This window comes from Agrilus planipennis, unplaced genomic scaffold (assembly GCF_000699045.2).
Source record: "Agrilus planipennis isolate EAB-ADULT unplaced genomic scaffold, Apla_2.0 scaffold94, whole genome shotgun sequence".
Taxonomy (NCBI): domain Eukaryota; kingdom Metazoa; phylum Arthropoda; class Insecta; order Coleoptera; family Buprestidae; genus Agrilus; species Agrilus planipennis.
Window position 1 is genome coordinate 588044 of NW_020439120.1, and position 22646 is coordinate 610689.

Consider the following 22646-nt stretch of genomic DNA (forward strand, 5'->3'; position numbering starts at 1 on the left):
AAACACATTTTTTGCGCTTACATTGCAAACGCTGGCTGAACCCTACGAGATAGATCAAAATAATGTACTACAATATTGTACATCTTAAAAGGGTCTACAAAAAAGTCCGGGATGGTATATGTCTATCTCTTAGGGATAACCCACAATAACCATTTTTATCCTTTATTTTTTATGAGAAATAATGACTTATTTACGAAGCAATTTTAAGTAATACAGCATTAATTCTTATCCAATTAAGTACTTTTAAGTACATTGTGCATTTAATATAGATCAATATGGCCCTTTACAGCATGTAATTTAAATGACTATTTTCGAAGGTATTACAGACTTAAAATGCAGGGACAGCGGTTGCGGCGATACCGGCCAGGAGGCCGGTTTGTATTGTCTAATGACAAAAAAACTGTGAATGTTGTATAAAAAGACATTCTGTAGTATATTTAGTATGTTCAGGGGGTATCTTTTGAAGATTTCCCCTTCTCGATAATAATCTAAACAAAACAAAAATATACATATTTAGTATTAGCATTGTACCCGTGCGAAGCTGGGGCGGGTCGCTAATTAGATATAAACAAATATTGATATTTATTTTTCATTTAATATCGCATATACGATCATACATCTGTTATATATTCATATATTGTACCTGCGAAATGCCAGTCTCCAAGTACTTACTCGAAATTCCCATAAATGCATGAATTCTTACGCCTCGCGTTTTAGTTCAGTTCATCACGCATGAACCGTGCGACCGATTGTACCGCACCCTTTCTTTAATGAACGTATATATACATATTTATGAGCAACCTTTACATTTCTTTCATTTTTAACGTACGCGTTTATTGTTTCTCGTACGATGTTCATTAAAAAGGATGTAATATATGTAATATTTAATATCCAAGCATTATTTCATTTAGTTGTAGGGTAATATTCAGTAGTTGTGATACGTAATTAATTTGGCTGCAAAACAGGAAAAATTGAAAACTATTAACGTTTAAATTAATGAAAGGAAATAATGACATCTGCCTCAACCGTATATTAATTAACGTCTGTAGCAGTTAGAATTAGTAGGACGTGGCGCATTTCGTAAAACGATGGGACAAGTAAGGGTGCAAGCAGGATTTGAATTACGGATGAGGTCAGTCACGAATTGCTCCACTTTCTAAGTACTTACGCTATTTTAGCTGCAAAACTAAACAAAATGAGTTTGAAACGTCTTAATTGCGCATATGTTTGTTGCAAAAATTCCAAAATATACTTTCCCTAGACAAAAATTTTCAGTCTCTCAGAGTCTTTCAGTCTTTTAGTCTCTGAGAGCGTCTCTCGCAGTCTTTCACAGTCTCTCAGTTATTGCCTAGGTGTTTTTATGGATCTCTCACAGTCTCTGTATGAGAGACTCGAACGATAAAATTGTTAATTCAGAGATTCGAGTCTCTCACAGAGAGACTGAATGAATAAAACTGAAAAATTGAGAGACTCGAGTCTCTCGTAGAAAGACTGGGATCTCTGAAATATTTTGAATTTAGAAAATTTTAACCATGTCTATCGAGACACCACTTATTGAGAGATTCGAGTCTCTCGTTCACAGATTCTAGTCTCTCGTTCAGAGACTGGATACGAAATGAGGATCTCTCTACGACCGACTCGAGTCTCTCGTTCAGAGACGCTAAACAGTTTTTTTGACAGTCTCTCGACAGTCTCTCTCAGCGACACCAGAGAGACTCGATGAGAGACGGAGACTCGACTCTTGCTTTCAGAGACTCTGAGAGACTGAACATTTTTATCTCGGGTTGTTTTCTATCATTTTTCGATCTATATAATTTGTAATTAGTAAACCGTAAAAACTGGAAATAAAAATTTGTCTTATACGTGTTCTATCTTGACGTATTCTCAAATCCTATAGGTCTTTTTGAATTTGCATGATAAAAAATACACACAAAGACAATTATTTCAATTTTTCATTGTACTTACACTGTAGGTACATCAACGCATTAATTGTAAAAGAATATTCCAATTTCGTTGAAAGTTGAATGATGATTTTTTCGAAACATGGTAAATATATACGTACCTATATTGTAAGAGTATACACTTTCATTTAAAGAAAAGAACAAAAATAAATCACTTCATATTTGTAGAAAAAACACTTCTTGAATACTTTTACCTAATTTATTAAAACTCTGAACAATTTTCGACCTACAAGGCCGTCTTCAGAAAAAAGACTAGTCATTTGAAATCTTGTTCTCTTTAATTATGAAGCTTGATTTGCATTCGGTATTTAAAAGCGTGTTATAATAAGTAATTGTTCGCATAATCAAATTATTATTTCTCTGAACAATGCTCTTAGCGTAAAGGTAACACACTATTAATTATATAAGAATTAATAACGCCTTTAGGATGAAAAGTTGGCCATCGCTATTAATTACTGGACAACAATCTTTATAAAAGTTACTGTAATATTTTCTTTAAAATACTCCATATTAGTAATTGGGAGTAACTCAGATTGTTAGCAAACACTATAATAATAATTTAATAATAATTAATCCTTATTGTTTTTTTAATGCCCTCTGTTCCTTTTTGAAACAGTCGATTGCTTAGAACTGCGGTTCGTTTTATAAGTTGTGTGTGAGTGTACGGTGCAATTTAGGTGCACTCAACCGATTTGAGGACAGCTGGACACTTCCCTAGCGCTGGCCCTGACGTGCATTAGATTAGGGTGAGACCAGGAACACTTGCTGTAGGCAGGTTTCTTCTTTCGGCCTTCCCTCTCCCTCTTTCCACTCGATGCGGGATACACGACGGAAAACCGGGAAATTGGGGAAATTTGTCGGACGCTCTTTCTTTTTACTAGGAGTGCTGATGAGAACTTTCCGAATTACCTACCGTTTGTTCGATTAAAATTAACGCGGCGTTCTCTCTTACAAGCAAGAGAAAGAGAAGTAGGTACGAACAAGTCACTTAATTTGTGTCCCTCTGTTCGAGAGAATGCTAAAGACAACAAATGCTTTGAAAAGTATTAGATATATATATTTCTATGTAATCTCGTAATTTATTTTGAATGGAAATTGAAGTAGAGAGAATAAATATTGTACTGCATTATGGCTGTAGATATTATGTATATTGACAAAATTGTGTAAGTAATTTTATAAATTAGATCATCATAAGGTCTTCAGTCCTAAGACTGGTTAGACATGCACCTTCACTCCTTCATATTCTAAGCTAATCTTCGCATTTCCTAAAACTAGAACAATCCATATCCTTAACTATTTGCGAACAGTAATCTAATCTAGATCTACATCTACCCCTCGTAACTTCCGTTTCTGCCTCTAATATTTCTCTGACTAGACCTTCATGCCTGAGAAGGTGTTCTACTAACCTATTTCACCTATTTCTTATTGACTTCCATAGAGTCTTCTGATTCTCTTTTCTTTCTAATACCTCTTCATTTCTAACCTTCCCTATCTACAGTACAACACAGCCTTTTTTGAATGTCTAAATTAACCGTTTGCGAGCATAGAAATGACTTCTTTATATTCTGGCTTCCCAGATACCTAAAATCAGCCACTTCTTCTAATTTTCCGTCATCTATCCTTATATTTGCTCTTTCCCTATTTTTTCTTCCTTTACATACCAGTATTTTTGTTTTACTTTTATTTATTTTCATACAGTACTGTTTTGTCAGTACCGCATCTATTCTATTTAAAACTATCTCTAAGTCCTCCTCGCTAGATGTTAGTAGTGCTATATCAATTGCAAATCTAAGCATACTAATCTTTTGTCTCTGTATATCTACCCCTACAGTTGTACTGTCTTTAATGATGTTGATCGCGTCTTGTTTTGTATATTAACAAGTAACGGTGACAGTGTGTATCCCTGTCTGACTCCCTTCCTAATATTAAAATTATAAAGTTAATTTATTATTTTTTAATCTGCTCGAAAGTATGGANGTGCCCAACGTCCCTAAAGAAGTTTTCACTTCAAGAAAGTTCCTATAGTTTTAAAATTATTCAATGATTACTTTTAACTTATAACTGTCTAAAAACTGACACTAAAACTGAACCACGCTTGTGAGCATGCTCCATTTTCAGACATGCGTGTAAGGTTTGACGTTCCTTGAGAAAGACAACTACATACAGTACTTTTCCCGTTTTCAGAACTCACTAGCAATATAGGAGTATTACATATATGTTTATATCTACCTGTTTCAATAAATAAAAGCACTGGAAAATTCAGAATAGTATCTACGATATTTGGGTTTGATGGCCATTTTTTCAATTAATTTCAGAGCTTCGAACAAAAAAGAAACAGGAGGAGATACAGGGTCACAACAGCACTCACTTCGCTATTGTTGTTTTTTGCTACCATTGAAGTATCAGAACGTAAAGACAATTGATGAAGAGGGTCAGTTGTTGTCTATATAGTCCCTCTTTAAATTTCAACTATATCCGAAGGGTATTCCGGAAAGCCGCTGGGACAGTATTTAAGCGTTTGTGTATCCAATAATGCAACGTTCATCTTTGGTTGTGTGTAAAGACATATACAGCATAATAACTGCAAAAGACCCTTAAACTATTTTTAGTTTGTTTACAAGTTATTTATTTGCTATATTATTTTATTTCAATTATGTAGTTCCGATTCCACAAATCTTAACCTGTGTAAGCTCCCTTATTTTGCTTTAAAAGAAAAGAATAAGTGGACGCCTATGATGAAACAGAAATCACTCTTCTGTAATATCATTGTTGCTAATTACGAGCTACTTGGTGGAACGGCACTACATCATAATAATTTTATTATTATAAATTAAATTACGTCAAAGAGATTTATTACAGGTAGGTACTCATAACAGCTGTGTAGTTGGAGCTGGTTAAGTCATAAACATAATCATAAGAAATATAGTCGAAATTACAATAAAGTTGAACAAGCAGGATATTCTCTAGCAAGAACAGCAGAAATGAAAAAGAAAACTGACTTAATCCGCCAAACAAAGTTATGGTTGCCCTAAGTTGTTTTTTTTTGTAATGAAGTTTCTTATCGCAGGTTCGGGCGACAGGGAGCTGACCAGCAAAAATCGTACGTGACACAAAAGTGTTAAACTGTGCTTCTCCCCTCTGCTAACTGCTTGCAGAAAAAAATTTGTCGAATAGCAAAAAACATTTTACTCCTACTGATATCTGATGATACTACGCGGCCAAATTTCTAGCAGCGTACAGGTCTGACGAAGGAAGCTGGCGAGCGGTCGCGCAGGTACTTGCCCATTTATGACCTATTTGGGTAAGTCACTTGGAACCGATACACAAATAAGCTTTCAGTAGGCGTAAATTATAGTATTAATACAGATAGGACAGTAGCGTACTAGAAAATAATGTAAAAACATGACTTATCAAAAAGAAAAGATTAACCTATTACATTTGTCTTATAGTCAGTTTTCACATTCACTCTCATCATGGGAATCTCTATCACTGTCACCAACATCAACAATTAGTTCTTCTGTTTGTCTGTCTATTACTTGCTCACTGATCCCTATATTTAAATATTTAATCTACGCCCCTGATAGCAATACTGAAGAATGAGGGCTGTAATCTTTATACCTAAAACTGCCTACTTTTGCCACCGCGCATCCACGCCATTTTAAAATTTCCGCCAGCTTCCAGCGTCAGACCTGTATTTTAAAAAAATCTACTCCAATAAGAAGGTGAATATCAAAATAACAGAACATTTTTCTTTTCATCTGTCGAAATACTAGTCAAACGATATTGTGGTACTATAAAGTTAGAGTTTAAACTTAACATTAGGTTTTCAAATGCATGCGTCTTCCTTTCTCACTAAACTTATTTATAATCATAATTTCTGCATGTGCACCAAGTTGTATACCTTGACCATAGAGCGTTTTCAAACCACTGAATTGGTTCATAGGTTAACGGTTAATAAAAATTAATAAAATGAATATATATATCAGGGATGTTACGGAGCTTCAACTCCGGTTCCGTTAAGTCGGAACTTCCGATTATTATTACACCTTCGGTTCCGACTTCGGCTCCGACACTTTTAAATCGAAGGTTTTAATCGGAGGTCGAAACATAACATAGCGGCGGCGCGGCGGCCTATGTCGACTGTTATGAGCAGGTTTATAGTATGAACTTCATAAATGTCGCGCGGGGAATCCCCCCCGACTTCCACTACGTGCACTGAGCACTCTATCGTCAATTATTTTTTCATTGTTTGTGTTTTATTTTATAATTGAAAATTGAAATGAAAAAAATTTGACTAAATAATGATTTATTTGTCCTTAAATAAAAATTCTCTCTCATGCCACCACTTCTGACCCTGCCTTCGACTCTGATTCCGACTCCGATAAAGCAAATTTAAAAACTCCGACTCCGCCTTCGGTTCCGATAAAACTACCTCCGTTACATCCCTGATATATATATATATATGTATTAAAATAATACCGGGGTGGGGATATCGATTTACACGTGTCGTTTGCAGCACCCAGCGGCATAGCCTAGAGGTTTAGACCATTGCTTAGCATTCGGGAAGATGTCAGTTCGATTCTGGGTCCTTCTGCTTCGATCCAAGTTTTTCTGTGGTTTCCCTGAATCACTTAGGCAAATGCTGGAGCAGTAATATTCCAAAGATAATCTTTCATTCTCTTCTGTCTTCGTTCCGTCCGACTCATCATTCTCACCCGAACCACCACCCACCCATTCCCACGATTCCTGAAAGGAGGCCGAAGAGGGCCCTTCCGTCCTACCTTCCGGAGTAGTCCGGAGGGACTGTCCTCCCACCAGCATTACTGGCTGATGAGAATGAAATACCCAAAAGTTTTTTTTTATTTGCAGTAATTGCAACAAAATTTCCTCTACTAGACAGTAAAAAACCCTCAGGAACTTCAGCAATGACTAGTATACTACCCTCATATAACCGTGAATTTGGTGTGTGGGACCTAATAAAATGGGCTAACGGTTACTACAAATCGCCACTGTTACATAACTGTTTCGATCTAAGTTAAACCAGTTTAGTGGAAGTCTTGAAGAGGGAGAAGTACGGTTCCAATAGAATGAAGTCACAGTTCACACATCACAGCGTTTCTAGCAATTTTGAGAGAACTGTTTCCTGTACATCTTCTTTATTAAAGTGCATAAAATACAACGCGCTGCCTTGTTGACTTCATAGTTCCCACCCCCTTACAATTTTGGCCTAAGTATGGACCTTATCCTAAGTATCAGCGACGTCAACTTTAACATTTAACATCGGACTGTAGGCAATACCCACGCGTTTGTACGAATGAAGTAAATAAAAATTCAGTAATAAATACTATTAATTTTATAATCTGATTTATTTATAGTGATTGGCTATAAGTTGTATGTTTCGCTATTTCGAATTGAAACCGCAGCAGAACCAGTCGACAGAATAATAAACTGCATTCCTAATATTAAGGTTCCTAGCTCCTAACATTAATATTTTTATTAATATAATCTATGTCGTTAACGTAATCACAATCTATTACTGATTTTAGAGTACCGAAAATATATCCAATGTTAAAAAATTACTCACTTGTTTTTGATCTAGGTTCTCTTGGCCCATCCACTGTCACTTTTATAGCTTTATTGTACGTTGCTACTTGTGGCGGGGTGGTCGAGATCATTATCGTAAGTGTAAAGCTTTTCCCTGAAAACAAAAAACTATTATTAGTATTTTCGTAATTTATCTACAGGCAAAACTATAAAACAATTAAAAATTAACTTTTAATTGACCAACGCAACGTTATCCGTGCAGCTTAAGATGCGAACCCTTCCGATAAAGAAAAATGTAAGGGAAACTGGTAAATATATTAAATAGAATAATATAGAGACTCACACCTTCTTTCCACAATGTTTTTTAAAAAGGCCATGTCTTTTGCTCACTTTATATGTGAGCGTTTTACAAGCGAGACATGTTCTAATGTTTTGAAAAAAAAATTGTAAAAATTTTCAACTTTACTGAAGATAGGATGGCCCTAATTATTAACCAATTATGTATACTAAGGAGCAAAGTTCCTAAGACTAAAAAGGTTTATTTTAATTTTCGCTTTTTAATTTCTATTTTCGTTGGTTCAATTTCTTGTAAGAATAACGTTTTTATTTTTTAATTTGTTGTGGGGCAGATGAAAATTAAAGCGGTGTTAAATCAATAATTCCCTCTTTTTCGGCCTAAGGGATGTATCCTTTTCTAATTTAAAAGGGACCAACTACAAGGTACCTATAACCTCTTAAATAATAGAAGAATCAATATCGGATAAGTCAGGTAAGTCAGGACGGAAGGAGTAGTAAGGATATAAAGCAGATAGCGCAGGGTCGAGTCGCCTTCAATAAAAAGAAGTCACTACTATGCTCGCGAACGGTTAATTTAGAAATTCGAAAAAGAAATCAACAATAGGAGAACAGAGGCCTCTATGGAAGTCAATAAGAAATAGGCGAGAGAGGTTAGACACCTTCTTAGGCATGAAGGTCTAGTCAGAGACATATTAGAGACAGAAACGGGAGTTAAGAGGGGTAGAGGTAGAGCTAGATTAGATTACTCTTCGGAAATAGTTAAGGATGTGAGTTGTTCTAGTTTTAGGGAAATGCTCAGAATAAGAAACTGACTGACGGACTAGTTTGTAGAAAGTTATGCGTGGTCATACACAAAAAAAAAATGTAAAAGAAATATACGCATCGACTTAAGAACGTTCTCCTTTTTTCGTCGGTTAAAACATAAAAATAAAGTAAGTTTCTATATTTATAAGTTGGAACCTAACAATTATTGACCATCGATGCCTATTTGCTTAGTTAATAGTAGCCTTATTGGTAACACTTTAACAATGAATATAACACTTGCATAGACCACTATAACAACAAAAGCAGAGTACTAATAATACGCGTAAGATCTGTTAGTACGAATGCCGCAGGCGATCGATACAGAATAACTCGTTGTTACAATTGTGTATTTTTAGTTAATGTTTCGTTTACTTTTACACATACATATTTGTATTACTTCTATATTGCTCCTTAATGTAATACTCCTAGCATCAATAAGTGAAAATATCATGCCATAAGTTCTGCAACAAATGTGACTCTACCTCTATCTCGACTCTTCGCGGTTATTGTGAAGTTACGGACTCTAGGAAACATAAGGTCGTGAGTTCGATCCCACTCTGGATCGTTGTTTTTTTACAATTTTCATTTCTGTATTATTTGTATATGTTAACATGTATAATCCGTATTTTGTATAAAATATAGGAAATGTATATAACTCCTAAAATCGACAGGAAGTGTGTAAAATAAATTATATTAGACACATTTCCTAGGAAATCTATACATTTCCTAAATAGCAATCGGAAATGCATTACATTCAAAACATCAATGGGTACGCGGGGATAGCGGAGCAAGGGGAGGATATTGCGTCATCCGGTCAGGCGATTTATTGTATTCACAGATAACTCTGATTCTCAGTTTACTAATGTGTTTTATCTATTTTATTCACAAAAAGCATCAAATTTATATATTTCCTAGTACAATATCGGAATTTCTTACAATTCCTAGAAACTGTATACATTTCCAAGGATATGTGTGTACTAAAAAATCTGTGAAACAATATTTTATATATTTCCTAAATTGCCTCGGAATTGTATACATTTTCTAAGAATACAATTTCTAAGGAAGGTATACAATTCCTGGATTTCATACATTTCTGGTAACATATCATCATCATAAGGTCTGCAGTCCTAAGACTGGTTGGACACGTACTCCCACTCTTTCCTATTCTGAGTTAATCTTCGCATTTCCCTGAAACTAGAATAACACATATCCTTAACTATCTGCGAACAGTAATCAAATCTAGGTCTACCTCTACCCTCTTACTTCTGTTTCTGCCTTTAATATGTCTCTGACTAGACCTTTATGCCTGAGAAAGTGTCCTACTGACCTATTTCGCCTATTTCTTATTGACTTCCATAGAGTCCTCTGTTCTCCTACTCTTTCTAATACCTTTTCATTTCTAACCTTCTCTATTCACGGTATCCTCATTATTCGCCGGTAACACCACATCGAACGCTTCTAACCTTTTCTTTTCCGCCGCGCCCACTGTTCATGTTTCGCATCCGTAGAGCGCCGTGCTCGAAACATACACCTTTAACAACCCTTTTCAAATTTATAAATTAACCGTTCGCGAGCATAGAAGCGACTTCTTCTTATTGAAGGTGACTCGACCTTGCGCTATCCTCTGTCTATGCCTACTACTCCTTCCGTCCTAGATACCTGAAATCGGTCACTTCTTCTAATTTTTCGTCTCCTATCTCTATATTCACTCTTTCCCTACTTTTTATTCCCCTGCATACTAGTATTTTTTTCACTTTTATTTCTTTTCTTGCAATACTGTTTTATCTATTTTATTTAAAACTATCTCTAACTCCTCCTTGCTAGATGCTAATACTGCTATAACATCTGCAAATCTAAGCATACTAATCTTTTGTCCCTGTTTACCTATCCCTACAATTGTACTGTCTGTAATGATGATGATCGCGTCTTCGATGCATAGATTAAAAAGTACCGGTAACATATATACGTATAAAAATATTTTATTGTAATTAAATTAAAAAAAAGAAAATTGGCAGTTATAGGGACTGCCGGAAGAAGTGAAAACTTAAAACTTTTAGTATTAAAATTTGAAATTTCACAGTGTTTGAATAAAAATTATCAACATGATTCTGTTATCAATTATATGCATGTTTATATGGTTTTTTATTATTCAAATATTTACATAAATTTCAATGTACTTGATTTTTAACATTGTTTGCATCATCGTCATCATTAATTTCAACAATACTTAGACTTTTTGTACTTTCAATTATTTCATTGTGTTCCAAAAAAACATACAATAGGCTTATGGTAACTAAAGTAAGAAATGAAAATATTTGATTGAAATTTATCTTATTAAGTATAAAATATATATAAATATATTTGAGTATCGCGTAAAATGTAGCTGTACAGCTACAGATATACTACTACAAGCATGTTGATGACGCGAACGCACTAGATTTCGCCCATCCAAAAAGCGTCTAACGCCCACAACACACGGCCGCTGCGCGTGCGCCAGTCATGAGCATGTCGGTGACGTGAACCCATAACATTTTCCCCTGCCAAAAAGTGCCCAACGTCCCTAAAGAAGTTTTCACTTCAAGAAAGTTCCTATAGTTTTAAAATTATTCAATGATTACTTTTAACTTATAACTGTCTAAAAACTGACACTAAAACTGAACCACGCTTGTGAGCATGCTCCATTTTCAGACATGCGTGTAAGGTTTGACGTTCCTTGAGAAAGACAACTACATACAGTACTTTTCCCGTTTTCAGAACTCACTAGCAATATAGGAGTATTACATATATGTTTATATCTACCTGTTTCAATAAATAAAAGCACTGGAAAATTCAGAATAGTATCTACGATATTTGGGTTTGATGGCCATTTTTTCAATTAATTTCAGAGCTTCGAACAAAAAAGAAACAGGAGGAGATACAGGGTCACAACAGCACTCACTTCGCTATTGTTGTTTTTTGCTACCATTGAAGTATCAGAACGTAAAGACAATTGATGAAGAGGGTCAGTTGTTGTCTATATAGTCCCTCTTTAAATTTCAACTATATCCGAAGGGTATTCCGGAAAGCCGCTGGGACAGTATTTAAGCGTTTGTGTATCCAATAATGCAACGTTCATCTTTGGTTGTGTGTAGAGACATATATAGCATAATAACTGCAAAAGACCCTTAAACTATTTTTAGTTTGTTTACAAGTTATTTATTTGCTATATTATTTTATTTCAATTATGTAGTTCCGATTCCACAAATCTTAACCTGTGTAAGCTCCCTTATTTTGCTTTAAAAGAAAAGAATAAGTGGACGCCTATGATGAAACAGAAATCACTCTTCTGTAATATCATTGTTGCTAATTACGAGCTACTTGGTGGAACGGCACTACATCATAATAATGAAACCTCCTTCTAGCCACCTTGGGTGTTCTATCATCACGACGCGTCGGCGCGCGAAGCGACGTCGTCGTCGGGGCGTCTGGCGTCGGTCGCGTCGTTAGGTCGTAGGACAAGGAGGACCCACGGTTGCGGCGACTGGCACGGGCGTGCGGTCGCACCCGGTGCAGCCGCGTCACCGAAGAGGGTGTTAACTACCCTTGGCTCGGTCTCGGCAGCGGCCGGGGTGGTTATGCCTTCTGGCTTCCGCTGAACGAACCGTTGAAAAGACAAAGATGTTAAATCTATTTGACAATACGATCTCTATAGAATGACATAGAATTTAATGTTAATGCAATATCCTTTGCAAAATATACTGGTTAGGCACTAACAATGAATATTTAGACTGTGTACAGCGTACCGTTTGTAAAATATTATAGTTCAAATTAAAAAAAAATGTTAATTTTGTTAAAATCTTTATTGTATCTTAAGACATTAATACAACCAAATATGTACATATATATTTCTTAATAGACATATAATCTGTTCTAACTGAGTGATTTGAAAATTTGTCAATTCTGCTGTAAGCAATAAAAATATGAAAATATCTATCTGTTGCAGGTGTACGTATAATTCTATCCGAATACTACATGGCCTAGAGGTCTAGACCATTGCTTAGCATTCGGGAGGACGCAGGTTCGATTCCGGGTCCGTCTGCCTTGGTCCAAGTTTTTCTGTGGTTTCCTTGGATCCCTTAGGCAAATGCTGAGGCAGTAATATTCCACAAATAATCTTTCACTCTCTTCTGTCTTCATTTCGTCCGTCTCATCTTTCTCGCCGAGAATCGAACCCGGGACCTTCGGCTTTACGCACCAATGCTCTGACCAATAAGCTACGAGAGAAGACAACAGCAACTACGACGAACCGTACTTATTAGGTCACAGATCTGTCAAACTAATGTGATTATAAAAATCGGTTGTCTATAAAGTCGGTTTACTGACGATAGTTGAACGTGACAACGTCATAAGAAAATATTGATGGAATGGTTTCATTTTTCAAAATAAAATTTTAATTTTATTTGTTTGATAGATATTTTGTATGGATATAGAGAAGGAGGTAAATGGACATGTATTATTGTATAGCAGCTGTCCACGCGGACGCATCGCTCACTCAAGTAGGAGAGAGACAGATGTCGAACGCTGCCGAACGCGGAGGCCGATTGTGCCTCTTTGTCGCTCGTTTCGCGCTCTCGCTTGCACTTCAAGCCTTAAATGGAACGCCTCAGAGCGAGGTAACGCCGCATGAGTTATGTTTTTTCGTGCGTGCAGCCGGCTCCATCGAATTATAAAACGTTGTCACGTCAATAATACTATATATATGAAACATTTTAACATTTAGTAGTGGTTAATATCAAATATTAATGTGAAAATTCGTTTTCAATTTTTTAGTCACTATAAACCACTTCAGGTTAATGAGGGAAAATTTATTGCTGTTCTCATCTCTCGTAGCTTAATGGTCAGAGCATTGGTGCGTAAAGTCAAAGCTTTCGGGTTCGATTCCCTGAGAATGTGTGACAACAGCAACAGGTTTTTGCTCATTAATCGGAGGTAGTTTATAGTGGGCAAAAAACTGAAAAAGAATTTTCACATTAAAATTTGTTTATGTTAATTTTGCTCGTTTTTATTGTACGTCTACTCTGTCCAACATAAATAGCGCCGAAAAGCAAAAGGAGTAGGTACTTTATTGCGGGGAAAAAGTAACTTGTAAATTCGACCTTCTGTTATCATTTTTATCATCATTCATATACGGATTTTTCAAGAACTGTCCTCACAAATATAACAAACATGAAATATGACAAAGAAGCATAGTTACATTTTTTGGCATTCACACATTGTTTGTTTATATTACTGATCAACTGTCCTTATACTAACTAACTCCGGCTATCATCCGGAAGTTATCGAAATCTCCGGAACAGTGTTCCTTCCTTCTTCTCGAGAATTCTAGAAGTCATATTGTTAAACAGGTAAATATGCCTCATTTCACGCCTTTGGTACAGAGATTTCCTTCCATCGACTGGTCCCTGCCTACTGGTATACTCAACATCCGTCGGGTAGCAATGTATTGTTTTACACGTATACGCTTGTATAGTCGCTTCAGTTTAATTTTTGCAAGTTTCGGATTATAAAGTCAAAATTGCAAATCTTTTACTTTATTATTTATTACTGGAACAGTAAATCTACTAACCCGTACACTTACAGCAAGAAAGAAAAAGATACCTATACCTTCATCTTTCTTGGCTAGTCGCAGGTAACGAACACTGCTGGTGTATTTGTGCATCTTTCTCTCTATTTAAACAGTTTGTAGTTTGTCTCTATTTTATTTGTTTCATGAATCATAGGTGATCCTATCAGGGCCGAACTGAGCTGACGCTGTACTTGCACCTACGTTTTTCTCGAAAACGGTGGACTTTCGAACCATCAATCATCTACTTAATTTTCTTGTTTTTTAGTAACCTATCACTTCCTGCAAACTTGCTACTTATTTCAGAAACACCCTGTATAAATACTTTAAAGGTGCAAAAAACCTACTTTATTATCAGTTCTTAAAATCGTGTTGAAACCTGTCTTTTTTACATCCCAAAGATGGAGGAATTTTTCGCTAGTTCAATTTGACATTTGCTAGTCAGAGTCCGAGAGATCCTTGAGCTTGGGGGCCCTAGTGTACTGCACCGTGTAGCCCTCCAGTATGTACGTCACAGGTTAATAGAGCATCTTACAAAAGAGCAATAACGACTCTCCGCAAATTAGCTAAGTGGACAGATGTTTTGTGGATAATGTACGGAGAAATTTAAGCCCACGTAGGAATTTGTAAGGGGAATCCTATCGGAAGATAGGCGTATGCGATCATGCTAAATTGGCATCAAGTTGACAGTATACGTAAAATTGCATGATCCGGATTCGCGCAGCAAATTTTTGCTTTCCGCGTATAGTTTACGGCAAATTATCCCACTTTCAATTTTATTTCAGGTATAGGCGATCACGCCAATTTTAGTTAATTCTTCTTACCTTCTGACGAACCATTTCGACCTTTTCCATGTTTTTTTCGAAAATCTTCCAATTTTAAATCATCATCTTCTGGGAATCGCACTTTCTTCGTTTAGATTACAATTTGTTTGAGTGTTACAAATGCAAGTTTCCTACATTATACCCTCAGGATAGGTAGTAACACTGTATATATGACTAAAATATTTACTCATTTGAATCTGTTCACAGGCATCATTAATTTACAGATTTTGTCTGACTTTATGTGCTTTAATGAGTTGATATATAGTACATAGATATTAATACTGAAAAGTGAAGATATAACATCGGAGACCTATTTTCTCGTTCTTTTTTACTTCTCAAAGTGTGTTAAATGCTTCATTTTGTAAAATGCAAATGAAGCAACGAATTTCTCCATCTTTTTGTTACTCACTTCGAGACTTACTTAACCTCTGCAATATATTGTCACTTTCAGATCTCTTGTCTTATCTTCGAGTTTCGTGCGTTTCTAATTTCGCTCCCCTAGAAACTGAAGAGATTAGCAAATAATCATTCAAAGCTGATTCAGATCCCTTGAATAACACATCGCTTCCCAAATTTATTTATACCTACGCAGTTAACTAGGTTATAAATGACGGAAATCTGTTTTCCTTTTTTGTCTGATGCAAATTCAAGAATTTGATAAGGTACGTGGAATGAGTTGAGTGACAGGTAATAAACCACAATATTTGTTGTGCAATAAAAATCTAATAACTTAACATTTCTCATCGTCAGAAGTGACAACGACAAAAAGTTTAGTTGAGAATCGCAGAAGATTTACTAGAAACAATTCCCTTAAATTGCATAGTATTTATAATAATTACTAGCTTTTCCCAGCGGCTTTGCTCGCAGAAATTAATATTGTTTCACCATAAGACCTTTTGACTCTCAATTCACCCTGACAACGTTTTAATTTTATGTAATGTCGCCATCTTAGATTTCAAATACAAACGTATCAACAACATTTCATCCTTAAGCGTTGATTTTTAAAAATTACCAAAACACGTATTTGCTTAATTTCAGCAATGAGCAATCTTCGAGTAAATCCGAGTACAAATAAAATATACCCCATGGAAACGTTGCAATCTCCTTTCATTTGATTAATAATATCAAACAGCATATATACCAAGTTTTTGGAGGTTGAATTTTTTAAAATGTCTAGATAGGTCTTTCAGAAATTTAATGAGAGACCATTAAGACCAAATTTCAAGTAAATCTGACTACAAATAATATTTGTTTCATTTAGCTATTGCAATTCCTCTTCGCCGCTCCACCCCCCAAACAGAGATTGAATTTTTTAACCAGTTTCAAGTATATCGGACCAAAAACAAACATGCATTCTTTACGAACCCCTTTCAGCTTTCTAAAGAGGTAGAATTTAGTAAAATGTTGAAATAGGTATGTATATCACTAATTTTTAACCGTGTTTCAGGTAAATCTGACTATAAATAAAACACCATACTTAACCATAGACAAAATTACGTTTAGCTGTCAGTTGCGTTTTGTTATTCCATGTCAGTTGAATTTTGCTATACCATTTTTAACAAATGAACGGCTAGACTGATGTTTTAACTGATAAATTTTTCGTTTTGTTCAGTTGCGTTTTGTTATTCCATGTCAGTTGCGTCTTCTTATACCGCGTTTTATGTCTTCTGTCTGTTCGTCTTCTCGTTCTAAGCTACCTCCCCACCAATTTCACTGGTTTACAATGGTTTTGCCCATGAATGATGAAATACAAAAATAGGCAGTACTTGGTAAATAGTAATCATCAGTTATAATATTACAAGTGTCTTAGCTCGAGTTATCGAGCTATGCAAGTTTAGTCTTGTATTGCGTTCGCCGCACTCTCGCAAGTTTCGACTTGTTTGTTATTACAATACGGCCCTACTATACTAGATTTAATACATCATAAAGAACGTTAAGATTGCGCTGGCATTCGCTATCAAATACCGTTAAAATACAATTAGTGTATGATATGGTAATAGCACTATACCCTACAGCAACGTCTTAAGTGTATCAAACAAATTTTGTTTTTAGTTTTTATTGTGAAGTTTGAAGTAAAACATTGTGAATTTATATTTTTGATATGCCTCGTTCCTGTGAAAGCAATCCTAACAATTTTTGTTACGTGTGTGGTAAATTCACTACAAAAAATACAGGGTTACACAAAGTATTGCTGTTTCTTGTGTCTTTGGGACAGTCGCGACAGGGAAAACCATTACGTAAAAAAAGTGTGGCCGTTACGAAAAGCTTTTACACCAGGAACTGAAAATGTTTTTTATCCACCTTTAGTGCAAAAAGAAAATATTATTATATCACCTCTGCATATAAAATTAGGATTGATGAAAAACTTCGTAAAAGCACTGAATCGCGAAGGTCAAGCTTTTCAATATTTAAAAAAAAGTTTACAAAAATGACAGATGCCAAGTTAGAAGAAGGAATTTTCATAGGACCTCAAATAAAAGAATTAATGAATGACAAGACTTTTGAAAGCACATTGAATAGAAAGGAAAAACAGGCCTGGACATCCATGATAAAAGTTTTTCAAAATTTCTTGGGTAAAAAAAAATCTGAAGACTATGAAAACCTGGTTAAGAATATGATCCAAGCATTGTACGCTCTCGGTTGCAAAATGTCCCTCAAAATACACATTCTCGACTCACATTTGGATTTTTGTCCTGAAAATATGGGAGATGTTAGCGACGAACATGGTGAACGTTTTCATCAGGATATTTCAGGCATGGAACAGCGATACCAGGACAAATGGAGTCCTGCTATGTTAGCAGACTACTGCTGGACGTTGAAGAGAGAGGCTGTAGATATTATTTATAAACGGAAAAGCAATATATTAACTCATTTTTAAATTTTATAATATGTGATTTATGAATATAATGTTATCTTAAGTCAAAAGATTTTTATTTGATTCCACAAAAAACGCGAGCTAACTCGACCTTAAAACTTACATCAAAATGTATGTTTAGAGGTATTCTTTCGCAATTAGCACAACTCATTTCATGGATTAACAAAACCTTAAAATTTGTTAACCAGTGTTTTCAGCCAAATCGGTTCAGCCGTTTTTGAGTCATAAATAGTGTAACTAACACAACCTTCTTTTATATATACTCGTATATCGATAATTTAAAAGTGTGACCATCTCATATTTTTAATGTAGAAGATAATTGTATTTATGTAAAAGTAGTAAACTAGTGATTATAGGTATACAATAGCCGGTAATTGTGCATAATCACCACTAAATTTGATAAATATAATAAATTTATCAAATTAATCGGCTTGTTTGCATAATTCCCAACTCGTAATGGTAAATGTGATAAATATCATGACTAATTGGGTCAGTAGAATGAAGTGCAATTTTTCTTTTGTGTATTTATTATTCAGAAAGGTATTTTTTCTCATAGTTTTCAAACGTTGGAAAGCAATATATGGTGGCCTCATCATCATCATAATGTCGTCAGTCATAAGACTGGATGGATACGTACCTCCACTCTTTCCTATCCTGAGCTAAACTTCGCATTTCCCTAAAACTAGAACAACCCACATCCTTAACTATTTGCGAAAAGTAATCTAACCTAGATCTACCTCTACCCCTCCTAACTTCTGTTTCTGCCTCTATATGTCTCTGACAAAACCTTCATGTCTGAAAAGGTGTCCCACCAACCTATCTCGTCTATTTTTTACTGACTTCCATAGAGTCCTCTGTTCTCCTATTCGTTCTAATACCTCTTCATTTCTAACCTTTTCTACCCACGTTATCCTCATTATTCGCCTATAATACCACATTTCGAAAGTTTCTAACTTTTTCTTTTCCGCCGCGCTCACTTTCCATGTTTCGCACCCGTACAACGCCGCGCTCCAAACACACACCTTTAATAACCTTTTTCAAATTTCTAAATTAACAGTTCGCGAGCATAGAAGTGACTTCTATTTATTAAAGGCGACACGACCCTGCGGTATCCACTATACGGTGGCCTATGATGTATATATAAAATAGGCAATAATACGGCAAACTGTTTAGAGATGTATATGCATTGGTGACGTCATGGTTTGGTTAGGCAGATTTATGACAGACTGTAGTTTCTTTAATACCCTTGCTCGCCGGGGCGGGCTGATATGTTGCAATAACGTCACAACGTAATCTTTTTTTCAACATACACGATGACTTTTATCACATTTACTATTACATCTTGGGAATTATGCAATCAAACCGGTTAATTTGAAGAATTATGAAAAATTGCCGGTTATTATGTATAATCATTGGATTAATTACATTTATTGTAACATATATTATTTAGCTGTATTATTTTGTCACTATACTATCTCTACCTACTCTTTATTTATTCTTCTTTTTGTAAATAACTTATTTACATATAGGTATTCTATTCTAACATTTCAACTTTGTGCATCAAATACGGGACGTCTATTATTCTTATTATGTTTTCTTAACTAGATTTTAATGTCGGTGTTCTTTGGTGCTTTGGGGTAAAACTTTTAAACACATTTTCGTGTTTGTCCTCACCAGCTCTAGACGAAGGGCGAAAGACCCTATTCAGCCTTTCTTTTAGGAATTGTAGGAGTGGGTGGGGGGTGGTTAAGGAGACAGATGAAACGGGCGAAATGAAGATAAAAGGAAGGTAATTATTTAGGGAATATTACTGCCCCAGCGTTTAGTTAAATGATCCAATCGCAACAACAAGAGGATCCAGAACCGATCCCGTGTCTTGCCCAATACTAAGCTCTGATCCGGGCCTCTACACCACGCCGCACGGTGCTTGGAGTTCAAAATTTGCTTCTGATCTGTATCTTCAAATTTCTTTACATACTTATTGAGTCTCCTCTGTAATGTACATATTCCTATATTTTCTTAGCAAACTTTCTAACAATTAATTTTCAAGCTACTAATAGTTTCTTTCTTTCAGTTCAATTGTTATCTTTACTGAAGTCTTAATTTAACTTCTAATTTCTATTCAATTTTAATATATAAATTCAAAATAATAATAAAATTATCAGATCCAACCAAAACAGGTTTCTGTGAGCTAAAAATTTGATATACTTTAAACTATATACTGGTTTTCTATTTAATGTAGCTTTACATACAGCTAATCTATCACACTAAATGTAAATGGAATTCTTAACAAATCCTAGCAAAACATTATGAATTCTTCAAACTCAACAATTTTATTGGTTGAATGACGTTCTGAGCCAAGGACAAAAAAACGCCTCGAGCACCAGATTTCATCATGGACACCGTTAAAATGCCTCAAGAAACCATGAAAACCTCAAAAGTAGAGATTTTAGTTTTTCTATTGATAAATGTACATGCGTATAGTACTTTGATATTAAGTAACTACCGAACTGTTCGATATCGTTATCATAATTCGAAAAAGTCAATTATATTTTTTTTTTAAAAGGTATTGAAAGAAAATCAAACATCAAACATCACCAAACTCCTTAATTACAATTCTGCAATTTAAATTGATGTTAGTTACAAAAAGCATTCAGCAGGAAAAAAAACATACTTTTTGATTACGTATTAATTTACATTTTGCCCCACGTAATTCGAAAATAAGAGGGAAAGCCGTTTGTTAATACGTGCCATCCAGATGTCCGTCTATTACCTACTGTTAATCCACTGTTTCCACGTAAAAATACAGCACGCAACAACTAGACGTGTGGAATGAGGATAATGGGGAACAGGGTGAGGCGGTCGAATCAGACTGCTTTGTGTGAGTACGTGTAGGTGTGTGTGTGTGTGTGTGCTAGCTGGCCTTCCGGGTGAAAAATGCACAGCACTTGATGTGTTTAACCCCACCATTAGGGGTTGTGTGATACCTCAAACAGACCACCGCGTTCGGGCTTGTTTTAATTCATCGATTTCCGCGTTTTCTATTTTTTAAGTTGCCACTTCCACCAACATATACGGATGCTGTATGAATCCACATCAACAGTAACTCATCTGGTTTAATTTGCACGTTTACGTTTGTTATTTATTTGAAATACAAAAGAAAACTTTCATAGTGTTTTATTACTAAAAAATGATCTCGTTCACTCATTTCTAGCAACGTATTAATTAGATTTGTAGTTTAATCACTAATTGTAATTCTTAGGCTTTCGTGGCCGGCGTATATCGATGCGGTGTTTTCTTCCGGGGTTTTTGGCCGTGGTCCGTGAAATTTTACTTTTCCAAACGTTTCGCCTTTCTTTGCTGACGGCATCTTCAGTGGTGACTGGGAAGGTACTGAGTGTTACAACTCAGCACGCAACAGCTAAAGTGTTACGACTCAGCACCTACCCAGTCACCACTGAAGATGCCGTCAGCAAAGAACGACGAAACGTTTGGAAAAGTAAAATTCCACGGATCACACCCAAAAAGCCCGGAAGAAAACACCACACCACTAACTGTATGTTCTATGTAGGTCTAAAGTTAATACTGTATTAAAAAACAAAGGTTTCCAAATCTGAAGAAATAACCTATAATTAATAGACGGCTAGTTATCAGGATTTCTTCCTATTGTTAATGATTATCTTTTCGTTTCCAATGTGTAACTGTTTATAGAGAATCAAATCACTAAGCACTACCTAATCAATATTGTTAGAAATTAGGATCGTTGAAGTCGCAAAGCAACGATTGAGAAATAATTGTATGATTAACTGTATCCACGTTTACTAGATGTAAATTCCTGTCCACTTTAAAAATAAAACTCAATGCTAATTTCCGCAGAATTAATTTGTATTAATGCGAAAATTCATTTTTAATTTTCAATCTTACTACAAACTACCTCAAGTCATGAGGGAAAAATTTGTAGCTGCTCTCACACCCTTGCCGGAAATCGAACCCGGGACCTTTGGCTTTACTTACCAATGCTGTGACCACTAAGCTATAAGAGGTGACAACAGCAATACCGACAAACCGTACTTATCAGGTCACAGATCTGTCAAACTAATGTAACTATATTAATACTATAATTATGAAACACTTTAACAATTAATACGGGTTAATAGCAAATATTAATGTGAAAATTCATTTTTAATTTTCAATCCCACTACAAACTACCTCAAGTTAATGAGGGAAAAATTTGTTGCTAGCCTATGGCATCGCGAGACAAAACGTGTCGTTTCATAGCCTTGAAATTTTACTCCCATCTAGCCCAAAGAAGTTTCAATTCAAAAAGGTTGCTGTTGTCATCTCTCGTAGCTTAGTAGTCTTAGTAGTCAATCAAAGGTCCCAGGATAGATTCTCAGCGGGGTGTGACAACAGCAACAAAAAAAATTTCTTTCATTAGCTTGTGGTAGTTTGTAGTGGATGGATAATTGAAAATGAATTTTCACATTGGTATTTCATGTCAAGCAACTTGTAGACGAATAGGTGTGCAGTTCACCCTCTGACATATGGTAATTTCTAAAAGTGATCAAAAGAATCGGTTGTCTGTAAAGTCGGTTTACTGACGATAGTTGAACGTGACAACGTCATAAGAAAATACTGATGGAATGGTTTCATTTTTCAAAAGAAAATTTTAATTTTATTTGTTTGATAGATATTTTGTATGGATATAGAGAAGGAGGTAAATGGAAATGTATTATTGT

General features: G+C 35.4%; 1 protein-coding gene across 1 annotated transcript in view; it reads right to left on the minus strand.

Annotated features, from left to right (window-relative positions):
* Positions 1-22646, minus strand: part of LOC108738268 — a 70796-nt gene that overhangs the window by 38234 nt on the left and 9916 nt on the right. Inside the window, exon 2 of the mRNA XM_018471629.2 lies at positions 7546-7659. Coding sequence (XP_018327131.1) covers positions 7546-7659 — 114 coding nt within the window. The remainder of the gene's footprint in view (positions 1-7545; positions 7660-22646) is intronic.